Below are 21,519 nucleotides of genomic sequence, written 5' to 3'. Positions count from 1 at the left end.
TTGTATGTTTTTATGTAGTTTGTGGCACTTTGAAAATTGGGTCAGAGGGTAAGGGAGCTTTCTGTTGTTGTTTCACATGTGTACTTAGTACTACTTATCTTTCTGATCATGAGTGTTTAATGTTTTTTAAATTCTGTACATGCAAGTAAGTGGCTCAGAGCTACATGTTCTTTTTATACTTACTGGCCAGTGATTTACTAGTAAATCACTATTTTTAGCAATTTCTTAAATCCAAAGCAGGACTCTTCTTGTTTGTCAGGGTTGGTATGAATGCAGGCCTTCATTCAGAAGTCTTTAATAATTGCAGTCATTGTAACATCTCCCTTTCCTCTGAGCTTTTGCTGACATTTATCTGCATATCGAGCTACACTGAATATGTTCTGAAAACCAAAATTATTTACATATGCAAAAGATTATGATTGAAATGTAATTATTACTATTATTAAATCCCTCAGACAAGAGAAGAACGGAAAATGGAAGCTATCCTGCAAGCTTTTGCCAGATTAGAAAAAAGAGAAAAAAGAAGAGAACAGGCTTTGGAAAGAATCAGCACAGCGAAAACTGAGGTTAAATCAGAATGCAAGGAAGCACAGATTGTCAATGATGCTGAATTTATTCAGGTAGTTATCTGGACCTTTATCTTAAAGTCAGCTTTTAACATGGCATACTTGATCAGTTTGGATGTTGAGCTGTATTTTAAGATGTACGGAATTTTTTTCTTCCTCTGAACTAAAATATATTTGACCAACATCTGTATAGTTCTTCGACATTATGGCAGCTCCCAATTTTTTTTTTCCCATTAAAATATGTAAATATGTATGGAATTTCTTTGAGGAATTTCAGTTACATTAGTTTATGAAAACGTATACTACTTGCCAGCTGTATTGTTCAATTTTTGAAGTTCAGAATAGGAGGTGTTTACTAATGCTGAGTTTAGCCACAGGAGGTGGCTTTCCTTATGCACCGTATATAACCTGTGGAGAGCAACTTGCTTCTTCAGTGGGTTATTCAGAAAAAGATTATAGTCCTTTCCTTTTAAAGGAAAGAACTTATTAAGATGTAGTTTGTTATTGCAGATAATACTTAATGTTTCAAGAACAATTTTTTACTCTATTACTGCTGGATGCTATTATGCTTTTTACTTTGAAAATAGTCCTACAGATTCTTAGTTCAGGTTGTTTCCCTGGATAATTTCTGACAGGATGCTGTTAAGTACCTGGTAAACTATAAATTATAAAAAGGATACTGGACTGAAAGACATCATCGTGTAAGCAGCTGATTTCTAGCTTATGGATGAGTGGATGTGTTAGGGCATTTCTTACACACCTGTGGTGATCTGACCAGTGACTGGTGTGTGTGAATACTCTGCCAATGATGCAGCAGGTGCTTAGGAAGAAAATATAGGAAATCTTGGCATTTGCCTTTAGGAAGGGATAGCAGTGCTGATTTTTTTTTAATTATTTTTTTTTAAACAATAATGAGGTAGAGGCCTTGAAGAGAAGGATAGAAATATTAGTATTTCTGTTCTAACAACAAAAATGAGATAGGGGCTTTTTGGACGTGTAAAGGAAGGGAGAACTTGCATTTTGTTTTAAGAAAGATATGTAGCTTTACCTGTGTATGGAACATGTTCACTAAACTTTTATTTTGTACCAGGAACCAGCAAAAGAAGAAACTGCCACCAAGCCTACCCCAGCCAAAGTTAACAGAGCTAAACAGAGAAAAAGCTTCTCACGGAGTAGAACTCACATTGGACAACAACGTAGACGACACAGAACTGTCAGCATGTGTTCAGATATCCAGCCATCTTCTCCAGATGTGGAAGTAACTTCACAACATAATGAAACTGAGAATGCTGCACTGGTAGCTGAGCCTGAAACAGAAACTGTTGTTACAGAAATGGTTACTGAAACGGAAGCTCCAGCACTTAATAAATGCCCTAATAAGTATCCTAAAACAAAGAAGGTATGTTTCTTAAGGGATGGGGAGAAGAGGATGGACCTTAACAGAGTTTAAAAAAATTACAGACTGCTGTGTTAGTATGCAATTGTATATAGATGTCTTCTTTAAAATGTTGAGTCATTTCTTTAAAAAACACCCTTAATGTTGTCACTCACTGGTAATAAATTGATTGAAAAAGATGTGTGTAACATCCATTGGTAGAAGTCATTTTGGGTTTTAGGAGACTTCCAAAAATGGATCTTTCAGAAAAAATTTGTAACAAGTGTTTTCTAAGTGAAGTACTTTCTTAATGGGCCAAAATAATGTACATAACCAAAACATAATTAAATCTGTTAATTTAAAAAGGGGGGAGGGAGGGGGAAAGAAATACAAATTGTCTGTCATTTTTTTATCATGTGCTTTCAAAGTATTTTAATCGTAGCAAACAAAATCTCAAAGGAAATCATTAACTTCTAGTACTTCTGAGATGTCTGCTCTGAAGTGAATGGATTTAAACACTGCAAATTTTTGTACATGTTTGAAGGAAAGATTCTTTACTCTCTTTAGTGCTTTGTTTTTAAATTTTTTATTGGACTACATTGCAAAAAGTTTGGAGAAATGCCACAATATTTAAAAATACTTGAATAAAGCAGTAAAACCTGCTTTAAAATTCTACAGACTGCATAAAAAGTTTTTTTCAGCATGCTTTCAAGTTATTTTCAAAAATATTATTTGATGGAAGGGAAGGGGGAGGAGATCATAGGTTGAAACTTCTTGTCAGATGAACAACCATTTCAAAATGTTTTTATCTTAAATCCCCAAATATACTTAACATACATATTTTAATTTTTTTTCCTTTTCAAAAGGCACCGGTCATCCTGTAACACTGCTTACTGCTGCATTACTATTCAATTCTTGTCAGAGGGGAATATGGAATCTTTCTTAGTTTTTTGCATGTTGCACAGCAAAAAAGAAGGAAGATACCAGAGAAGTCTGAATTTTACTGCACTTTTTTGGATAAATGTCTGAAATGTCTTGTTCCATTGCACTCAGTGTACTCTTAAGTGAGGAGAAAGTCCTCCTCTAAAAATGGATTAATAAATAAACATGTCTGTAAAAGACAAGCAACTTAAATGCATTATGATCATCTGTGTTAAAGCATAAATAACACACTAAATGCTGTTAATTATTTTTCTTAACTTTGTTGAACCATTAAAAAATTCAGGTTAGTTTATCTTTTACTAGGAGCTAAAATCCACTGGCACTTTTTTAAAAAACACTGAACTAGCTAGGAAAGAATACCCTTTTTTGACAAGTGTGCCTTAGTAAGTGAGTTGTACTTTAATACAACTACAGTAGTGAAGAATGCTCACCTGCCTGAGACACTGACTGAAGAACAGTCCTGACTGTAGGAAATCTGATGAGGAGTTCACTTCTTTGTTCTATTAATAATACACTACTGCCCTGCAGCTTAGGTGCTCAGGCACAACTTTGAAATGTGTCTTGGCATTCTGTTGTTAAATTCACATGAGAAGTGCAGCTCATCTGGGTATTTTATATATAGTGTATATATAAAGTACATTCAGGGAGTATTAAAGACAGAAGAAGTAAATCTTGTTTACAAAAACAAACAAAACCAAAGCAAAATGGCCAAAACTTCGGTATGTGGAGCAAATCTGTACCAGTTTCTTCTGCTGATCCCATTACTTCACTGAGTTTGTCCTCATTCTGGCCCTGTGTATTCTTGAACTTGCAGCCTGGAAAATAGCTGTTTTCTGGTTTGTGTAACAGTTGACAAGGTGAATAATTACACTAAAAATTTCTAAAAGCCACTGATACAGACACAAAACTGATTTATTTTTTTCTCTCTCTTTCTGTTTAGCACTTGGTCAGTGAATGGTTAAGTGAAAAGAGTGATAAAACAGGGAAGCCTGCAGACAGTCTATCCGAAAGGCCTCTACGCATAACTACCGACCCTGAAGTCCTGGCTACTCAGCTGAATTCTTTACCAGGTCTCACCTACAGTCCACATGTATATTCGACCCCAAAGCACTATATTCGTTTTACTTCACCATTCCTTTCAGAAAAGAGGAGGAAAAAAGAACCCCTGGAAAATGTAACTGGCTCTTGTAAGAAGGTAATTCTTTCCTTCATTATAGTTCCCCTTCTCATGTTAATTAAAAATAAGTCTTCGTTTGCTAGCATGTATTCAGGCAGAAAAAAACCCCACCTGGTTGGCAAACTAATTCTGTTATGTTATCACTAAACTGTTAAGTCACTGATTTGAACTTGTTCTGTTACAGCGTTGGTTGAAGCAGGCTTTGGAAGAGGAGAATTCAACAGTGATTGATAGATTTAATTCACCATCACAAGAGAGATCTAGAAGTCCAGCTATCAATGGTGAAAATAAAAGTCCTTTATTACTGAATGACAGCTGTTCCTTAACAGGTAGAGCTCTTACTAATACACTGCATAAGAGCTATGTCAAAGTAGTTCAACATGGAGGACTGTGTTTTTTACAGGGATATTTGCATTGTTTCCTGTTACTTTCTTTGAAAGAAATGCTTAGTTGCATAATGGTTGGGATTTTTTTCCCCTTTAATGTATAATTAATACTAGATAAGCAACTACCATATTTCATAGTATTTACAGTCAACAGAAGACTAATGTTATTCACTATGAGTATAAAGAGGTTAGATTATAAATGAATTTTTTGTGCTATTCTGTATTTTTGGAATTCCTTTTAAATTCAGTGGGCTTGTGTTGCACAGAGGAAAAGTTGTGTAATCTTGTAGGCATAAGACACAATAGGAACATTCTAAAAACTAAACACACTTCCACAGGGGAATGGAGGATATAATATGATTCTTGCATACCATCCTGAACTTGGAATTTCCACTTTATAGCTGAACTGTCTCAAAAATGCATAGAAGTTGACTTACCCTTTTCTGGAAACAGACAGTTCTTCCCATCACCCTAGCACACATACTTCAATTACTAGTACATCTGTAGGCTGTTAAGAGTTTATTTTTCCACTAAGTGTGTCAGCTGTTAAGAGTTCATCTTTCAGGAAGCCTGAAACCCTTAAGAGATTTTTGTAATATTTCTAATTTTTTAGCATGAAGTTCATAATTTCATTACAGTCTTTTAAGCAACTGCAAGTGATTCCTATATCTAGATATATTCTAGCTTTTTTCTAATTTTAACACAGATCTAACCACACCACTAAAAAAACGAAGACTGTACCAGCTGTTGGAGTCTGCATTCTCAGAAACCTCCACACCAAGTCCTTCTCCCTATGCCACACCAACTCATGCTGACATCACTGCCTCCGAGCCATCCTTGTTTGCTACTCCTCCCAGGGTAAAAACAGAAGATGAAGCCTGTAGAAATGGTTACAAACCCATATATTCACCAGTTACTCCTGTAACTCCATGTATACATGGAAATGCCATGCACTTTGAGGTGAGATTTAGGATGATTTCAGAGTGTTCAGAGAATATGTGTAGACATTCTAGTGTAATTCAGTATTTGTGCTCCTGCTACAAGGAGGTGTTTCCTCTCTTCTCCAAGCTAAAAAAGAAACTCACTTGCAATTTCTTCTTATTTATTTAGAATATTTCCTCACCTGACAGTTCCCCAGAAATAAAAAGGCGAGCTTACAGTCAAGAGGTAAGGATATTTGCCAAAAACTGCAAGTGGTTTAGATTTCTTCTGTATGGTTGCACCGTTCTCAGTAAATGCTTTTCATCAACCCTTACTAGTTTCCTGGAATGTAAAGGGTGACTTCCCTACAGGTTTCATTTACTTACTATTGTATATTTCCACTTCACCTACTTAATTTTCTATTTTCACCTGGTTTCTCTCTCCTCTTTTTCTGTATCGTTTATAAATCCTGATGGCTGTTGTGGAAAGGAGTAACTACTGCCATTTAGATTTTAGATAAGAACAGAAAAACTACACCTCTGCTTTTCAGGCTGTAATTAAATTTATATTAACATTTCTCTGTGTTATTAGCATCTCTTAATTATTTTTGTTGACCTTAACTATGCTTAGAGTGAGAGAGCAAGCAGAAAGATACTAAATGGGGTTAGGGGGATGAGTTCAGTTGCAGCAAGTGCTGTTGGAATGCACCTGGGCACTCTCAGCCTGGGGCATGGACATGTCCTGCTGCAGGGACATGTGTAGGTGGCTGGGCTACTGGGGCAGCATGGCTCTGGGAGTGAGGAAATATTACAGTTGTAAAGGTGGAGCTCCAGTTTAGTGTGAAAACTACACAGTTTGTATAAAAGTGTTGAACTAAACTGAATGGCACCTAAAAGGAATAGGTAAAAATAAGTAACCATGAAAAAACCCCACAAAACTGTAATTGAATATTTTCATGTTTATCTGACTTGAAAAGAGGGGTTTTTCTTAGGAACTGTCACTTTAGAATACAAGTAATATTAAAAGGATTAATGAAAACCTTAAAACAAGTTGATTCAGAAAAGATACTTCCAGCCACAGGTATGTGCTGGGTTTTTTCATGGTTAATAGTTTTAAGAAGTACAAAAGTCGGTTTCTGTAACCGAAGAATTTTTTTTTTCCCTCTACAGAACACTGGTTTTAATGTTGTCTCTAAAATTCTGAAGTGTCAGAAAAGCGCGCTTTTTTTTTTTTCAGTTTGGGTTTTTTTTGTTTTGGTTTGTTTTTGTCCTTGAAATAAATGTTTTGACACTTTGGAACTTTCTGGCCAGGGATTTGTTGCTGTTGAAGCTCCTCCCTTTCCTTTGCCAGTCATAAATAAAACTGGGCAGTTAAAGTTTACTTTAACTTCAGTTAATGTGCTTTTTATTAAAATGATTTTACTTAATAGATGGCAATAATAGAAGTAAGTGTCTGACTGTAGAATTGTTTCTTAAAAGTAGATAAAATCATGGTATTGAAAGACCTGTAATCCTGCAGCTGAATGTCAGAATAGTTTTCAGTTTTGCTGGAGCATGGAAAAATACCTGATGTGCTTTTTCTTCACACAGGGATATGACAGAGCATCGATTCTAGCACTGAATTCTTTCAGAAATTCCAACCTGACAGAAATGGGCCTGCAAGATATAAAGACTATTGGATATTCCAGTCCAAGGAATAGGACTGATGTCACGCGGCAGTGCACTGGAGAAATGGAATCTGTGTCAGACCTCCAGCTGGGACTCGAAGTAATTGAGCAAAGTGCACTGCATAAAAACCTGGAAGCCCCCACACATGATAGGACTGATTCAAACAGCCAATTAGAAACTGCTCATTGTGGACGGGGCACAATTTATTCCTCCTGGGTAAAAAGTCCCGACAGGACAGGTGTAAATTTCTCAATGAATTCTAATTTGAGGGACTTGACCCCTTCACATCAGTTGGAGGTAGGAGGTGGATTCAGAATAAGCGAGTCAAAGTGCCTGATTCAAGACGATGCTAGAGGCATGTTCATGGAAGCATCTGTTTTTTGTACTTCAGAAGATGGAATTGCATCTGGCTTTGGAAGGACTGTCAATAACGACAACTTAATGGATGGAAATTGCACACCTCAGAATCCTCCACAGAAGAAAAAGGTTACAATTTTAAGAATAATTTGGTTTGTCTTACATAGTCTAATGATATTTCTATAACAGAGGAATGATAATGCAATTAAAAAAACCCTGATGGCTCATCTTTAGATGCTGCTATGTAGTAGACATTATTCAGGGGAAATAATGAAGAGTAAAGACTAAAGCTGCATACACTCATTAGTAAATTTATTTTTTCCAAGCAATGGATAAAAATTCACTTATTTCATATGAGTCTTAAGTGAATTGCTCAATAAATAATGGCTTTTCAAGTTTAAAAGTGGTTGCTTATGCCACCAAATATGATACTCTGTTATACAGAATATATACTGACATCATGGAGATCATTCACTGTGAATATTTGTTACGAATTACTGCAAGAAATTACACTAACAGATGTGTGATACTGAGACTTCTCCAGTTTTTATATACTTGAGGTACCTTGAAATCCTTAGTTCTAAGCAGTCTTTTTCATGGCTTCATTTCTTATTCTGCAAAATACTGTGTTTGAAAAATGAGCACAATCTAACGTTGCTACTCTTGGAAAACAGTTCTGGTAGGTAGGTTGTGTTGTTGTGGTCAGCTTGAACCAGAATTGGAAGATAACCTTGCAGAGCTGGTTTTGAGTGCACTTCACTGCCAGGGTAGACTGCCTTTGCTCCTCACTGAGAAAATGATAAACATGAAAGGTAATAGTTTCCGCTGCAGCAGCTTGCCAGTTCTTTCTCTTAACAGGCTGTAGTACTCCTTCTTTGAAAGATGTGATTTATTTTCTTAATGGAAGTAGTGATCAGGGAGATGGGAGCTTACTCTGTACATGCACAACAGGTTTTGTTTTTTTGGTCTCATTGTGACCCTTGTAACACACTTCCTTCTGTTGCTTTGGGCATCCTGCCCTATAGGGAGCTCCTGATTCTTCCTTCAGAAGTTCTCCATCAGAAGTGGCTTTTTGTTTATTTTGCTTCAGACTGAGAGATAAATAAAGCAAGGTGGTAGGAGCTCTCTTCCTACCTGGTCCTGGCCCTGAGAATGTGATAGCTCTCATACTGTATGTTACTGTAGCTTTTGCTGTTTTGGCAGAGCCAGAAAACCATAGAAGCTGAAATTTCTGTAGCTTCACATTCTTCTTTGTCTGAAGGTTAAATTAAGTTATTTTCAAATCTCAGCAACACTTAATACTTCAGCATCATTCCCTCCTTTCTTCTGCTGGTAAGGATTCTTCCAGGTTATTACTGCTGAGGCCTCATGCCCAAATGAGAAAAGGTGTAGCTTCACCCTGACACCCTCCCCAGGATTCCTGTCTAAAAGTCTGAAGAAACAACCAAAGAAAATTGTATCTGTGCCCCTGAAAGAATGGGGTTCAGGCCTTCCAAGGACAGACAAAAAATGCAACTTCTTACAGTGTAAAAATGAGGAAGTAGTCTCACCTAAGGAGGTGAGAATTATTATATGGGAGAACAATAGAGGCCTTTTCCTAGGATTACATAAGACATGAATGTCCTCAAGGTTCAAGGAGGTTTTTCCATATTTCAGCATTCCTGTGGTTATTTGATCCTCACCATTGTACAAGTTCATTCTGTTTCAATACAGTCCTGTGCATAGTGGCCACATTGCATAGATTCATAGGTTTGACCTGTTCTTAACACTTAAGCTTTCTTTGAAGCAGTGTTCCTGAAGGGATCCAAGTCACAGGATGTGGAAATGATACAAATTGTGTGAAAGCAACATCAGTTCTTAACCTAAACTTTCTTCTATGGAAAATCAAATATTTTAAACTGTTCTTACCTTGATGACATACAGATGAGTCTTTAATGGGTAGATCTGTGTTAAAGCAGAACAGAAAACCCTAGGACTGCAAAAAAAAACACAGGATGCCTTGTTTGTTTTTTTGTGTGTAGAAGTGGATGTCCACTTTTCTTGAGGACTAAGTCCAATACATACGATATTTTATTTTTTTTTTCATTATTGCACTTCAGTTTCTTGTTTGGGGTACTGTACAGTTCAGACTAGGTTGGTGACAACTAGAAGAAAAGATTTTAAAACATTAAACATAATTTTCACCAAATTAGTGTCATGACTGAGTAAAGTAGCTCTGAAGGTCAGTGCTTCAGCTTTCTGCTTCAAATCCTGAAGATGCACAGTGAAAACAGTTGAAAAATTGTTTTTCTCACTGAAGGCAACTTTTAAACATTTAAACTATTTTCTAACCTACGGAAGCTTCTGTGTTGTGATTTTATATACATATATAAAAATCAGAAACCACTTTTCCCTTCATGTGTCATTGATTTTGGTAATAAGCTTTACTTGGAGTTTAGCTTTAAAATATTTTTAGAGTAGAGTAAAGACAAATTAAAAATAAACTGGGGAAGGAATGGACATTTAACTTGCAAATTCTATATGTTAACAAAAATGTATGAAGAGCTTAGAGAATTCTTTGATGTATGCAATAGAATGAAGCAGAAAAACGGGGGGGTTTGTATGAGGAAGTCAGATTGAGAGCAGGATGTGACATGTTTTAAAATTAGCTTTACTGTATCAGTATACTCTTACTAAGTTCCAGGAAAAGCTGTAAAAGTCCCTTGTAGGTTCAACTAACAGTATGACTAGAGCAGTGACCTGCATCATCTTGGGTTTTTTCCCTGAGGCAGAATGCAGACTTCCTGCTCTTGGCAGAAGTAAGCTTTATTTTTACATTGTGCTTATAGTCACTAGTAGCTCAGTATTCTGTGAAGTCACTGCAGATGTGGTGAAATAGCTTCAATTAATCTATAACCATTTTATTTTAGAACCAACTAAATGGTATATTTTACTGAAAGAACACATGTAATTGAAACTGTGAGAAAAGAAGCAACTGAACTTGCCTTCTAATGTTTGTTTTGTTGTGTTGTTTTTTTCCTCCCTTAGGTATCCTTATTAGAATACCGTAAGAGACAACGAGAAGCTAGAAAGAGTGGCTCAAAGACAGAAAACTTCCCCCTGGTTACTGTATCTCCTCAGGCTGCTGGTGGAGGAAATACAAGTAGTAACAATGGTGCTAATGATGGGTATAACAACAGTGGTGAAAATGGGGAGCAAACTGATAACGCTGCAAGCCTGCCTGTACCACTGCCACCCACTGTTTATAATGCAGCTCCAGAAGACATTGGCAACAACTCTGCAATTAAGGAGTCCTCTTCCAGTGAGAAGAATGAACCAGAAGTTCAGTGGTAAGGCAGAAAACTGTGACTAAAGTGCTGACAAATTATTTACTTATTTCTAAGTCTTTTCTATTTGAAATCTAGTTTTCATTGGCAAGGGTGCAGTTGCAGATTTCTGATTGAAAGCCACTCTTTCAGATTAGCAGAGTTGTCTTACTCTTTCCTCAGAAATATAGCAGATACCTCATAAAGATTAGAATATATGAAAAATTACCCATAATATACTGATTAACTTATTTTCATCCTGCTTTGCTTTTTTCCTAAGAGCAAAATAGGTACTGGTTTGAGCAAGAGAAGCTGCCTAGTTTTGTAGATAATAAAATTGTCAGTAGAGTGGTAAATTGTAGAAAATGGCAGTGGTGAGTAGGTGTGCTTCTGCCACCATTGCACACATGGGGCTGTGTCTGCTTGTGGAGGTGTGTGGAAGAGGAAGCAGCAGTAGGATGGAGAGGATGCTGTAATGGCTGTGAGCAATTTGAGTCTGATTCTCAGCATGGCCTTGGCTCTGCACTCATGTCCTTCTATCTTCATTGCTTCATCTGTGGGCTGAAGAGACTGTTTTTCATCTTAAATCTCAAAACCTTTCCAAAAGTGCTGTAGGGAAGAACGATAGAACAGGAGAATGATCTGTATTCATTAGCAAAAGCTTCTAGAAGACTTGAGGAAGCCTGTGTTTCAGTGATCTAGCTGGAGTGTTTTGTGCTGGTTGCTGTTGCTGAAGCACAACATGTGAGGGGCTGCACAGTCTGCCTGACACTTCCCTCCGCTCAGGTACAGAGCGTGTGGTGACACTTGCATTGTTGTTTATGATCATTAAATGGTTCCCCTGTGTGCAGACCATATGCTCTGTTGGCTGCCATGCCAGATGCTCCAATATCCAGATGACACAGAATTACTTCAGTCTGTATAAACGTTGCATGGTATTTTCCACTGCATTGTTGATAGCCTTAAGGTCAGTTGTGCTGATGCTGTCTCCAAAATATTACTAGCACCAAGTAAACCCTGCAGATGTTCTTTATGCTGTAGTGAAGGCCTAACAGTGTTGGGATGAACGTGGGCTGAGGAGTTGACTGTCCTTCTGCTCACATGTGCCAGCTATTCAAGAATAGAAGGATTTTGTAGAAGCAGCTGAAGGGAGAAAGTAAGTGTAGTCTTCGAGTTCCACTGAAAAGGGGCTCTAAGTTCACTATGCAGAAACCAGTGTACTGCATTGTTGAGAGGAGTGTGGGAACAGGCTAAACAGGAAGAATTTATTAGAAAGTTTTTGCAGTAATCCTGCAGACGGCACCACCATTTCTGTTAGCACAGCAGCAATGTAGAGTCATGCTCTATGTTCTTGTCTGACAGCAAATCTCAGATTTGTAGCCTGCTGCCATTTACGGTGTTCTTGATCACATTGTGATGGTGAGGGGCAGTTGATTGAGAGAGAAGTGTGACTGTAATTTTGTACCCACTGTCTGGCAAGTTAAATGTAGAAGCTTAAACAGAGACATATTTGTAGTTTCGCACTATTTATAACTATGAATCCACTATTAAGGAACAAATTTCCAGCTCTGGCAGATGACAGTTTTCTACAAATGGAGAATATGAAGCAGTAACTGCAACTTTTATTTTTTGAAGTGTAGCTTTTGACTTTTCAGCTATTTAGAAAAAGAAAAAAAAATAACACCCACAAATCTACAGATGTTGTTTCCATACTAAGATGAATTATCAGTTCTTTTAACAAGGTTGCAGGAAATTAGTGTATTTAAAGTGGGAGAAAATAGATTAAAAAATACTTAAATCACATTTGTTATGTACAACCAGTTACCAATGTTGTAAACTTTATCTGACCTACTGTTTGCCACTGTTTTGCATATACATTGTCCTGAAATTGGTCTGTGGGAGTACATCCTCTTAAACCTAAAGTGTGCTTCTCTCTTCCAGGACTGCATCAACCTCTGTGGAACAAGTGAGGGAACGAAGTTATCAGCGAGCTCTACTTCTCAGTGATCATAGGAAAGACAAGGACAGTGGTGAGTCAGTGTATCATGTCAAAGGCAGACAGATCTAACCAGTTCCCCCATGGCAGTCTGTAATCATTCTAATACTACGTTTGGGTCTGCTTCATCTGTAGGGGGAGAATCACCCTGTAGCCCATGCTCACCGTCTCATGTTCAGTCTCCACCTTCATCTCATTCAAATCTCATTTCCCAGTTGCAGCTTAAGGTCCCTTCTTTCACTGAATTTATGGAAGGTCAGTAAGCAGATGACCTTGTATGACACTTGCCATACTGAAAAGTCTCTTACAACAACTTTAATAGCTCTTTAAAGTTAAAATATAAAGTGCTTAGCAATCTTTGCAAAAGATACGATTTTCCCTTTTTTACATATCTCTCTGCTTTGCCTCTAGAGCCTGATCCTGAAAATTCAGAGCCTACTTCTGAATGTCCGTCCCCAGATACTTCACAAAAGACTTGTAAGAGTCCATCCAAAGTAAGCAAGGTAATGCAGTCTGTGCAGGTGCACCTGGGTCTGTGTGTTTGTGTCTCTTGCATGCATATGAACACACACAGACATGTCTGATTGCTTCATCTGGTGAGGTACTGTTCGGATGGACACGTGTCTGGGCAGTAACTGAACATGGGTAAACTTCTGTGTTTGGGATAGTCCATACATGCTGAAAAGTTGGTTTATGCTCTGTGTCTCTCAGTAGCTACATCTGCTTATATATGAACCTGCATTCGGTAGACACAGATCCTATCAGTGGATTCCATATGACCACAGTTTAACAGGGTGAATGCTGCAGAACTGGCAGTCCAGAGTAACCCGATTTCCATACTCTGTACCTTGAAACAGGAGTTGGCTCTTGCCACATCAGGATTTGGCACTGTGTCAGTAGAGGTACTGATACCAAGAAACATGTTGACTAGCTGCCTGTGCAGTGTTAAAAGAAGTAATTCAGGTTGTAATTGTAATTGTTCAGTATTTTTGCTTGCACTATGCCAGTTTAAAAATGTTAAATCACTCTAAAAATGGCTTTATTTTTGCAAATAGTCTTGTCTGGAATGCTTTCTTTCAGACTCAAGAAATATAAAACTTTAACAAGTAACAGATTCTGACTTTGACCTGATGGGTGGTATTTCTGTTACTACTTCCAAAATAAAATACACTTGCTAGTTTTTGACTTGCAAGAATCATTGATATATTCTTGCTAAAAATAGTGTCTTGCTAAGTTAAAGTTTTCTATTGTTGCTGTTTTTCTTAGACCAAATATACGTATCCTGTGCCTCAACACTTTTCACCACTGGGGATGAGAGCATTAATCTGAGTTCTTTCTGTTCTAACGCAGGCGTAGTTGATCCTCACTGACTTCCTTCCTTTTTATTCCAGCCCTCTTCGCCCAGTCCTGTAGTTTCAACACAGTCACTTGGGAAAACACCCACCAAGCCAGATCCACACTGGGAAACTGCAGCTAATGCCCCTGAGGCCGAGAGTGTGAATCACCCCAAACCAGAGCTGCAGCAGAAGCCGCTGCCCAACAGCGTCCAAGCACTTTCAAAAACTCATCCATCTCAGCCACATCTGCGCAGCTCTGCCGAGCAGCTCTCACATCCACAGAAGTTGCCTTCTGCACCTTTGAAGCTGCATTGCCCCCCTTCACCTCACGTAGAAAATGCTCCCAAGTCCTCTACCCCTCATGCACCCGTGCAGCATGGATATCTGTCACCAAAGCCTCACTCACAGCAGCTGGGATCTCCCTACAGACCTCATCACCCACAGTCACCTCAAGTTGGAACGCCCCAGAGGGAAACACACCGGAACTTCTACCCGGCAGCACCGACCCTTCAGCCCAGTAATCAGCAGCAGGCTAGTGGAGCCCTCTTTACTCAGACAACTTCAGGACAATCTTCAGCTTCTTACAGCCAGTTTAACCAACAAAATTTGAACAGCAGTGCACCGCCTCCTCCACCTCCTCCCCCCCCTTCTTCTACTTATTATCAAAGCCAGCAGCCCTCGGGAAACTTTCAGAGTTACAGTCAGCTGAAGGGCAGCCTCCCCCCACAGACTGTGTTTTCATCTGGACCAAATCAAGCACTTCCTGGCACTGCAGGTCAGCAAACGGTGCCAGGACACCATGTAACTGCAGGGCATTTTTTGCCATCTCAGACCCCTGGTATTCATCACCAGGCCTCAGCCTCTGCTGCTCCACCTCCTCCTCCACCACCACCTGCTCCAGGACCCCACCTTGTACAGCAGCAAAGTACTCATCAGCAGCACTCTGTAGCACACGTTGTCGGTCCAGTTCATGCTGTGGCAGTAGCTCCTGGATCGCACATTCATTCTCAAGCGGCTGGTCACCATTTGCCACCACCACCTCCACCACCAGGTCCTCTCCCCCATCACCAACCTCCCCATCCTTCAACTGGACACCAAGGTTTGCAAGCACAACACCAGCATGTTGTAAACTCTGCACCTCCCCCTCCTCCCCCTCCTCCCTCCAACGTTATAGGCTCGGGGCATCACCCAGCATCAGCACAAGGGTTACACCACCACCCATCTCATCAAGGACCCCCCCATTTTCCTTCAAATGCTCACACGAATGTGTCCTCCTATTCCTCACAAGCCCCACATCACACAACGTTAGGACCTGGACCTCAACATCAGCCTGCTGGAACAGGACCTCATTGCCCACTCCCTGGTCAGGGTCCTCACATCCAACCTCAAGGACCAAGCAGTATTGCAACACCCACGGCTTCGGGGTTCTGCCCGCACCCCGGCCCTGTCAGCCTTCCCCACGGCGTGCAGGGGCCCCAGCAGGCCTCCCCGGTGCCTGGGCAGATCCCCATCCACAGAGCACAGGTGCCACCCACTTTTCAGAACAATTATCATGGGTCAGGGTGGCATTAAAACCCATCCCTTTAATTCTAAACATTTTTAAAATGTTGTGTAATATAAACTGTGTATATTTCATATGTACCTATTCAAGGTACTTTTTAAAGCTTGTACATGATACTTTGTATAAAAGCAGACACCAGTGCTCTTTCATTGTATTCTTTCCATTTTTTGCTTTTTAAAATTCCTGAAAATGTGCTGTTAAGCCAGTATTAGGTATTTCTTTTCATTTTGTAAGTGAACATTCCAGCTGTTTTTTCTGGCAGTAGGTTTGAAGCTGCATAATCTTTAAAATTTTATTGTTGCAGTTAAATTCATTTAGTGAATGTTTTCTATATTACTTTTATACATATGTAATTAAATAAGTACACAGGCTAAGTGATGGCACTAACAAATTATTTTTTTCCATTTTCTTCTGTCAGCAGTTCTTTGTGTGCATAGAGATAGGAAACAATGCAATACAAATTTTTATAGTTTTGGTGTGGACATGGCTTTTTGTTTCATCAGTTATTTGCAGAAAATGTAATTTAATGTATAGACTGTTTCTAATGTCTCTGACGAGTGCTGTAAATACTGTATTTCTTTTGCTTGTAAAATGGCTTTAAAGCTTCTTTCATTTGATATAGTATTGTATATAATAAGTCTCTTTTGCAAAAAAAAAAGTGTGATCTTTGTGAAAGTAGTACAGTATATGATCTTTAATTTTTTTTTTAATATACTGTCACATTGCAGCACTGGTTGGGCATTTTAATTCATGTTAATAAATCACAACTATGTCAGTTTTACCTTCTTGTCCTGCACAGCTGGAATGTCCTCAAGGATGTGGCCTTAGATGTAAAATAAACTCTCTATGGTCACTGTGATGCTGTTCCCCTCCCCCCAGGCTGCAGATCTGGGTTTGCTGCTGGAGTACAGACAGAGGTGGAGCTGACTCTAGGAAAGGGATATGATTCCCAGGGCTGAGGCTAGAGCTGGGGAGCACATCCAAGGCTTGTGTTTGGGTTTCTAAAGCATTACATGGAACACTGGTACAGGCCTAGAGTTCACACACTAAAGCCCTGTCAGAGGTTACTCTGACCCCAGAACCACACCCTTCTGCACACTCCGGTTCTCCTCTTGTGGACTTCAGGCCCTCCTGGGAGTGCAGTACATGGGGATCAAGACCTTCTTGGACTTCCCAGTAAGTTTAGAAATAAGCCAACTGGCATTTGTTATGCAGCTTTCCTCATCACTGCCCACCCTGCCCCTTCCCTCAGCCAAGGCAAGTTGACTGGTGCTAAAAATGGGGTAGGAAAGGTTAGGAACTACAATAACCTGAACTGGGAGAGGAGGGAATGGGAAATGGCTGTTCCTGCTCACCAAAAAAAGGTGGTAATTTTTTAATAAGTAGAAAAAAAAAAATAAAATGGGACTACTTTTAAATTGTAAAGAGGCTGTAATTGAAAAGTTTTATTAGCAGCAGTAGTGCACCAGCAGCCTGCAGAACAGCCTCAGGCCACCCCCACCAGCAGCAACCCCAGTCCAGCTCACCCTACTCCACTTCTCAAGACACCCATCTTGGCAACATCTGCTTTGTCCTCTACAACCCACAGTTTAAACCCAGTGGCCCTGACCCCCTGTCCCAGCAGCTCACAAGATCATCTGTTAGAGAGCAGGTAACTGTGCCCAGGGCCTGGGGGCAGCCTGAGGAGCTGGGTGGTGCCCTTGCTGGGCTGGCAGGGTGACCAGGGTGTCACTTATGTGCCAAGATCCTTTGTATTCAAGAACAAGCTGCTCAGTGGCAGTGGCAAGGCTAGCCCAGGTGTGAAGCTGAACATAATGTTTACCTGTAGCTCTGGAGTCCGTTGCAGGGGTGTCCTCCTGGCCAGGGTGGTCCTTGCGGCTGTTAAAGCGGGTCCAGCGTGAGGTGTTGGGCAGTGGAGGGTGAAGGCACCTGGTCCTGAAACCCAGCAGCTGGCAGGGCCTCGGCCCGTGGACAAGCTTCTCCTGACCCCTGCCTGTGCTGAGCCCTCGGGTGGCTTTGCAGCTTCTTTTTGGAGGTGTGGCTGCACCACCCTATCAGGGACAGGGTGATGTTTGCTTGTTCAAAACAGCTGAACACCTTGTATTCAACACAGTTTGGTTGTGTCGTACTTCACCCAGCAAACTCCTCCAGGCAGCCCCTTGTGCCACGTTACCCTGCAGGAGGCTCCAGTTCACACCAGGTGTTTTAGACATGAGCACAGAAACCTGCTGTTTGCTTTGGCCACCCTAGAACACCCCCCACCTTCCCCCCCCAGCAACACGGACCTCTAGCAAACAAAGGGTTGGAGTCAGGGCTAGCAAAGAGTCCAATGACCAGCACACTGTCTGAAAAAACAAAACACTTTAATTAGACAACTGCAAGCACCTCAAACAACTGGTTATTGTTACAGCATGGGGCTATCTTCTCACAATCTAGTTATTGCAAAGGCATGTGAATAAATTTCATATGGACAAAGTCAAGAAAAAGTGGCACTGTAGTTACATGAAGATCAGGATAAGCTTACATTCATCCCACCAACTTCTAAAAGAGGCCAAAACGCACCTCCGTACTGTACATTCTAAAATCTGTATTGCCTATAAAGCTTCAGCCTATGCAGCTTTTTTTTGTCCTAGGAAAGATGAAATTGTTGCGTGCAACTTACACCAGGTAATCGTATGTTTAGTTATGGGAAAGAATAAAGCTAGTGCAATTTGTTTTAGAAACATGTAAAGCTATGAATGGAATGAGCATGATCTTGCTTCTTGGATTATCTCACCCACTGCACTGTAAGTATTTGCAGCTATATCCTTAACTGATTCCAAGCACACACTTTTATTATAAAAGATCAGCAATTCTACACAGAGAGTGATTCTCATGCTCGACTTTTAATTAAATTTTTTTTTTTTCTTAAGGTATAGTACAACTTACAGTGCTTATAAAAAGGCAACACCATATGGTACCAAGTCTTCACTATCACATTGTAAGGGAAATTGCTATTTTTCTTTTCTTAAAAGCACTTAAAATAGGCAAAAGTTCTAAAAGGGAGTGCTAAATGATAATGCATACTTTATTAGAAAGAAGTCTAGCCTTCCTTTAAAGTGCCATTTGGGGAATGAAATCCTGTAAACCAGAGCCACTTTGTTTAAAATCCAATGAATGGGAACTGCTACAGAATAGAAAGTTTACACAATTCCTTAAAGCAGTTTGAAGTCCACTACATGCAATTGGTTTGCCATAAAGCTCTCTAAAACTTAAGTCGCTTTACTCCGAAATTGAGTCCCCAGTCCCATATTTAAATGGAAATAAACATTTACAGGGTGCATTTACATACACTATAATACAAGAATGATGTCCCTTTGCCAGAAGATAAAATTGTACAATTCCTTGCCATCACTCACTTCTGACTTGATAAATTTCTCACACTCGTAAATTATATAATATGCATCAGCTAAAATATTTTTTTTTCTTCCATAAATAGTTACAAAACTTGCCAAAACACATGGGGAGGAAGTTTCCTTTGTTCCAAAACCTGACATCTGAATGCCACACAACACAAGAAACAATGCTTAAAGACACCTTAAGTGTTTTCTGAAGAAAGTGGGCGAGTAAACCTACTAGCTGAAGACAAAAAGACTACCCTTCCCCAAGAACACAGTGCACAAAAAGCAAAATGTCAAACAGTACCTCAAGCAAAACAAAGGTCTGAGGATTGAAGCCAGCTCTGGTGTGATCCTGCTAAAGAATTTGTGAAAGTCACCATTTAGGTCCAATGCATTGGGAAGTGGTCGCTGGCTTTTCTCTTTTTACAGCTGGGAGATTCTGCTAAGAATTCAGCCAGGGATGCCTAAGGCATTCTCCAGCTGAAGCACGTTTTTCTGGGACCATTTCTAGCATGGGAATCAGGAAATCTGTAAACTGTGCAGCATCTTCATGAGGCCAACCGTACTTCTCCACAAGCACATCAAAAAGACTCCAAGGCTTCAGCTTGGTGATGTGTCGGAGTTCTCCTGCAAACAGAAATATTCCTGGCATTAGAAAATGACCTTGAAATCCCTTGTTAGCGACTACCCCCTCTTTGGCTTTTCTCCCACTCTGCATTCACAGCACCTTGACCAGGCTGAGAATCGTGGCTGAGGAAAGGGCAGCACACTGCAAGCTTGCTTGAGGTCCTCAAAGGAGACGTGTCCATCCGATGGCAAAACCAAGAAATCATTCCCACAGCAACCTGCATGTTAGGCCTGGCCTTGGCTGTGTGCACCAGGTCTGCTTTTCCATGCTGCCTCCATCCTGCTTGCCCCTCACAGAGGCCCAGATGCAGGTATGGGTTTTGTGAGGCTGGGGGTGGTTGGCTGATGCTGTTGGGCAACCAACACTGCTGGCTTTTCCTTCTCAGTCAGCCAACCACCCCAGCCTCACAAAAACCACTCACATCAGAAGACCAGGGGCTCGGCAGCACAAGTCATTGCCCCTACAAACCAAGGCAAGCAGAGAGGTTTGGCACTTGGAGATTCTGCTCCAGCTCCCAGGCAAACACAACCAAAAAGCTTGGTCCAAATCTCTCCTGAGAAGGAAGCACCTGCTGCTGCCTATGTCTTCTTCAACCCACCACCAGCACAAGCAGTGGCAGCAGCTGCAGGATGCGAGTTCCACCAAAGAGGGGGCACAGAGCCAGGCCGGCAACTAACGAAGGAGGCAAGACCCCTTCTGCCACTCAAACCAGCCACATTACCCAGGTCTATCCACAGGTCATCCAGTGCAATAGGGAAGAAAGAGTCTTCTGGCTGCTTCCTGCCACCCACTGGCATCTCCCTTCTTCCCAAGCATACATCCAAACCACTTCAGAGACCTCTGTGGTGATTCTGTGATGTCCCCTGAACTTGCTGAGGAGAGAGCTGGGTTCCCAGCCAATACTGGAAGCTGGACATGACTCAGCCATAGCTTGACAAGCACATTCCATACCATCCATACGGAGGCACACAGGCCATACTATTTTTAAGCAAAGTGGTTTGGCAACTTGATTGTGTCCCTGGCTGTAATCTACTGCCCACAAAGTGCCATCAGACATCAGCTCACAGTACATCCCCATGGCTACAGAAGTTCCAGAGCAGGAGAAGAAACCCGTGTCTTCATACCACCCAAGAGTCTGAGCATCTGGATGCAATGGATTAAAACCATCACAGGCCCAGGAGGACACACTTCTGCTACCTCAGGCCATAGCAGAAGGTTCTGGGTAGGGTGCAACACTTCAAAAAGCAGCTCTCCAGGTGTCACCATAGAGACACCAAAAGAAAAGTGTGCAAATGGTCAATCACTCACAAGAGAATGTAGATGAGACCTGCTGGGCAACAAAGTCCAGATGTGCTGCCCACAGTTGGCCCACTGTCCATCTTCCTTTCCACCTCACAGGGTACCGAGACAGAGAGGAATGAAAGCAGGAGGCATATCCTGCCCCCTTATGCCTGCACATTCACAGTACCAGGGTGTCCCATCGGTACCTGTGAATCAAAGAAGGCTCCACTCTGGGCCCACACTGTACCACGGAAGGAATGAACAGAAAGGACAACACTTCTCAGAGAAGTGTATCCATTTCCAGGCTCACTCAGCCCTCTAAAATATTTGTGCAACTGAAATGTAAGTGCCAAAAATCTTGCTCTTTTGAAGGTTTCCAAAAGCCTGTATTGGTGATGACCAACAAGAACAGGCAGTAAACTTCCTAATAAGAATGCAGAAACCTGGGTGCTGCCAAAAAGCAATTGAAAATAGTGACTTGATATTGACTGCAAGCAAAAAAAATGGCTAAAATAAAATACTCAGGCTGCATCCATAGGTTCTGCAGCTTCCAGCAGTCACTGCAAGGGCTGCCATCATCATCATTTACTGAACTAGACTAACTTCAGGGGAGTGTGTGTGTGTTTCCATGCAGCACTGT

General features: G+C 40.6%; 2 protein-coding genes across 12 annotated transcripts in view; one reads left to right on the top strand and one right to left on the bottom strand.

Moving 5' to 3' along the window:
• KMT2E (lysine methyltransferase 2E (inactive)) overlaps positions 1 to 16,371 on the top strand; it is a 60,854-nt gene extending 44,483 nt beyond the window's left edge. For 5 of the 7 annotated variants that reach the window (XM_051644107.1, XM_051644105.1, XM_051644106.1 and 2 more), the window contains 12 exons: positions 456 to 620; positions 1,657 to 1,965; positions 3,824 to 4,078; positions 4,245 to 4,389; positions 5,153 to 5,406; positions 5,557 to 5,613; positions 6,957 to 7,520; positions 10,419 to 10,720; positions 12,638 to 12,726; positions 12,828 to 12,947; positions 13,104 to 13,195; positions 14,084 to 16,371. In XM_051644107.1, coding sequence (XP_051500067.1) covers positions 456 to 620; positions 1,657 to 1,965; positions 3,824 to 4,078; positions 4,245 to 4,389; positions 5,153 to 5,406; positions 5,557 to 5,613; positions 6,957 to 7,520; positions 10,419 to 10,720; positions 12,638 to 12,726; positions 12,828 to 12,947; positions 13,104 to 13,195; positions 14,084 to 15,601 — 3,870 coding nt within the window. In that variant the 3' untranslated portion in view covers positions 15,602 to 16,371. The remainder of the gene's footprint in view (positions 1 to 455; positions 621 to 1,656; positions 1,966 to 3,823; positions 4,079 to 4,244; positions 4,390 to 5,152; positions 5,407 to 5,556; positions 5,614 to 6,956; positions 7,521 to 10,418; positions 10,721 to 12,637; positions 12,727 to 12,827; positions 12,948 to 13,103; positions 13,196 to 14,083) is intronic. The other 2 variants (XM_051644109.1, XM_051644110.1) reach the window with 2 other exon arrangements.
• Positions 16,372 to 17,936: 1,565 nt separating this feature from the next.
• SRPK2 (SRSF protein kinase 2) overlaps positions 17,937 to 21,519 on the bottom strand; it is a 136,559-nt gene continuing 132,976 nt past the window's right edge. For all 5 annotated transcript variants that reach the window (XM_051644112.1, XM_051644115.1, XM_051644116.1 and 2 more), the window contains one exon: positions 17,937 to 19,597. In XM_051644112.1, coding sequence (XP_051500072.1) covers positions 19,413 to 19,597 — 185 coding nt within the window. In that variant the 3' untranslated portion in view covers positions 17,937 to 19,412. The remainder of the gene's footprint in view (positions 19,598 to 21,519) is intronic.

The sequence above is a fragment of the Apus apus genome, chromosome 1, assembly GCF_020740795.1.
Source record: "Apus apus isolate bApuApu2 chromosome 1, bApuApu2.pri.cur, whole genome shotgun sequence".
NCBI lineage: Eukaryota > Metazoa > Chordata > Aves > Apodiformes > Apodidae > Apus > Apus apus.
This window is presented reverse-complemented; position numbering and strand designations above follow the sequence as displayed.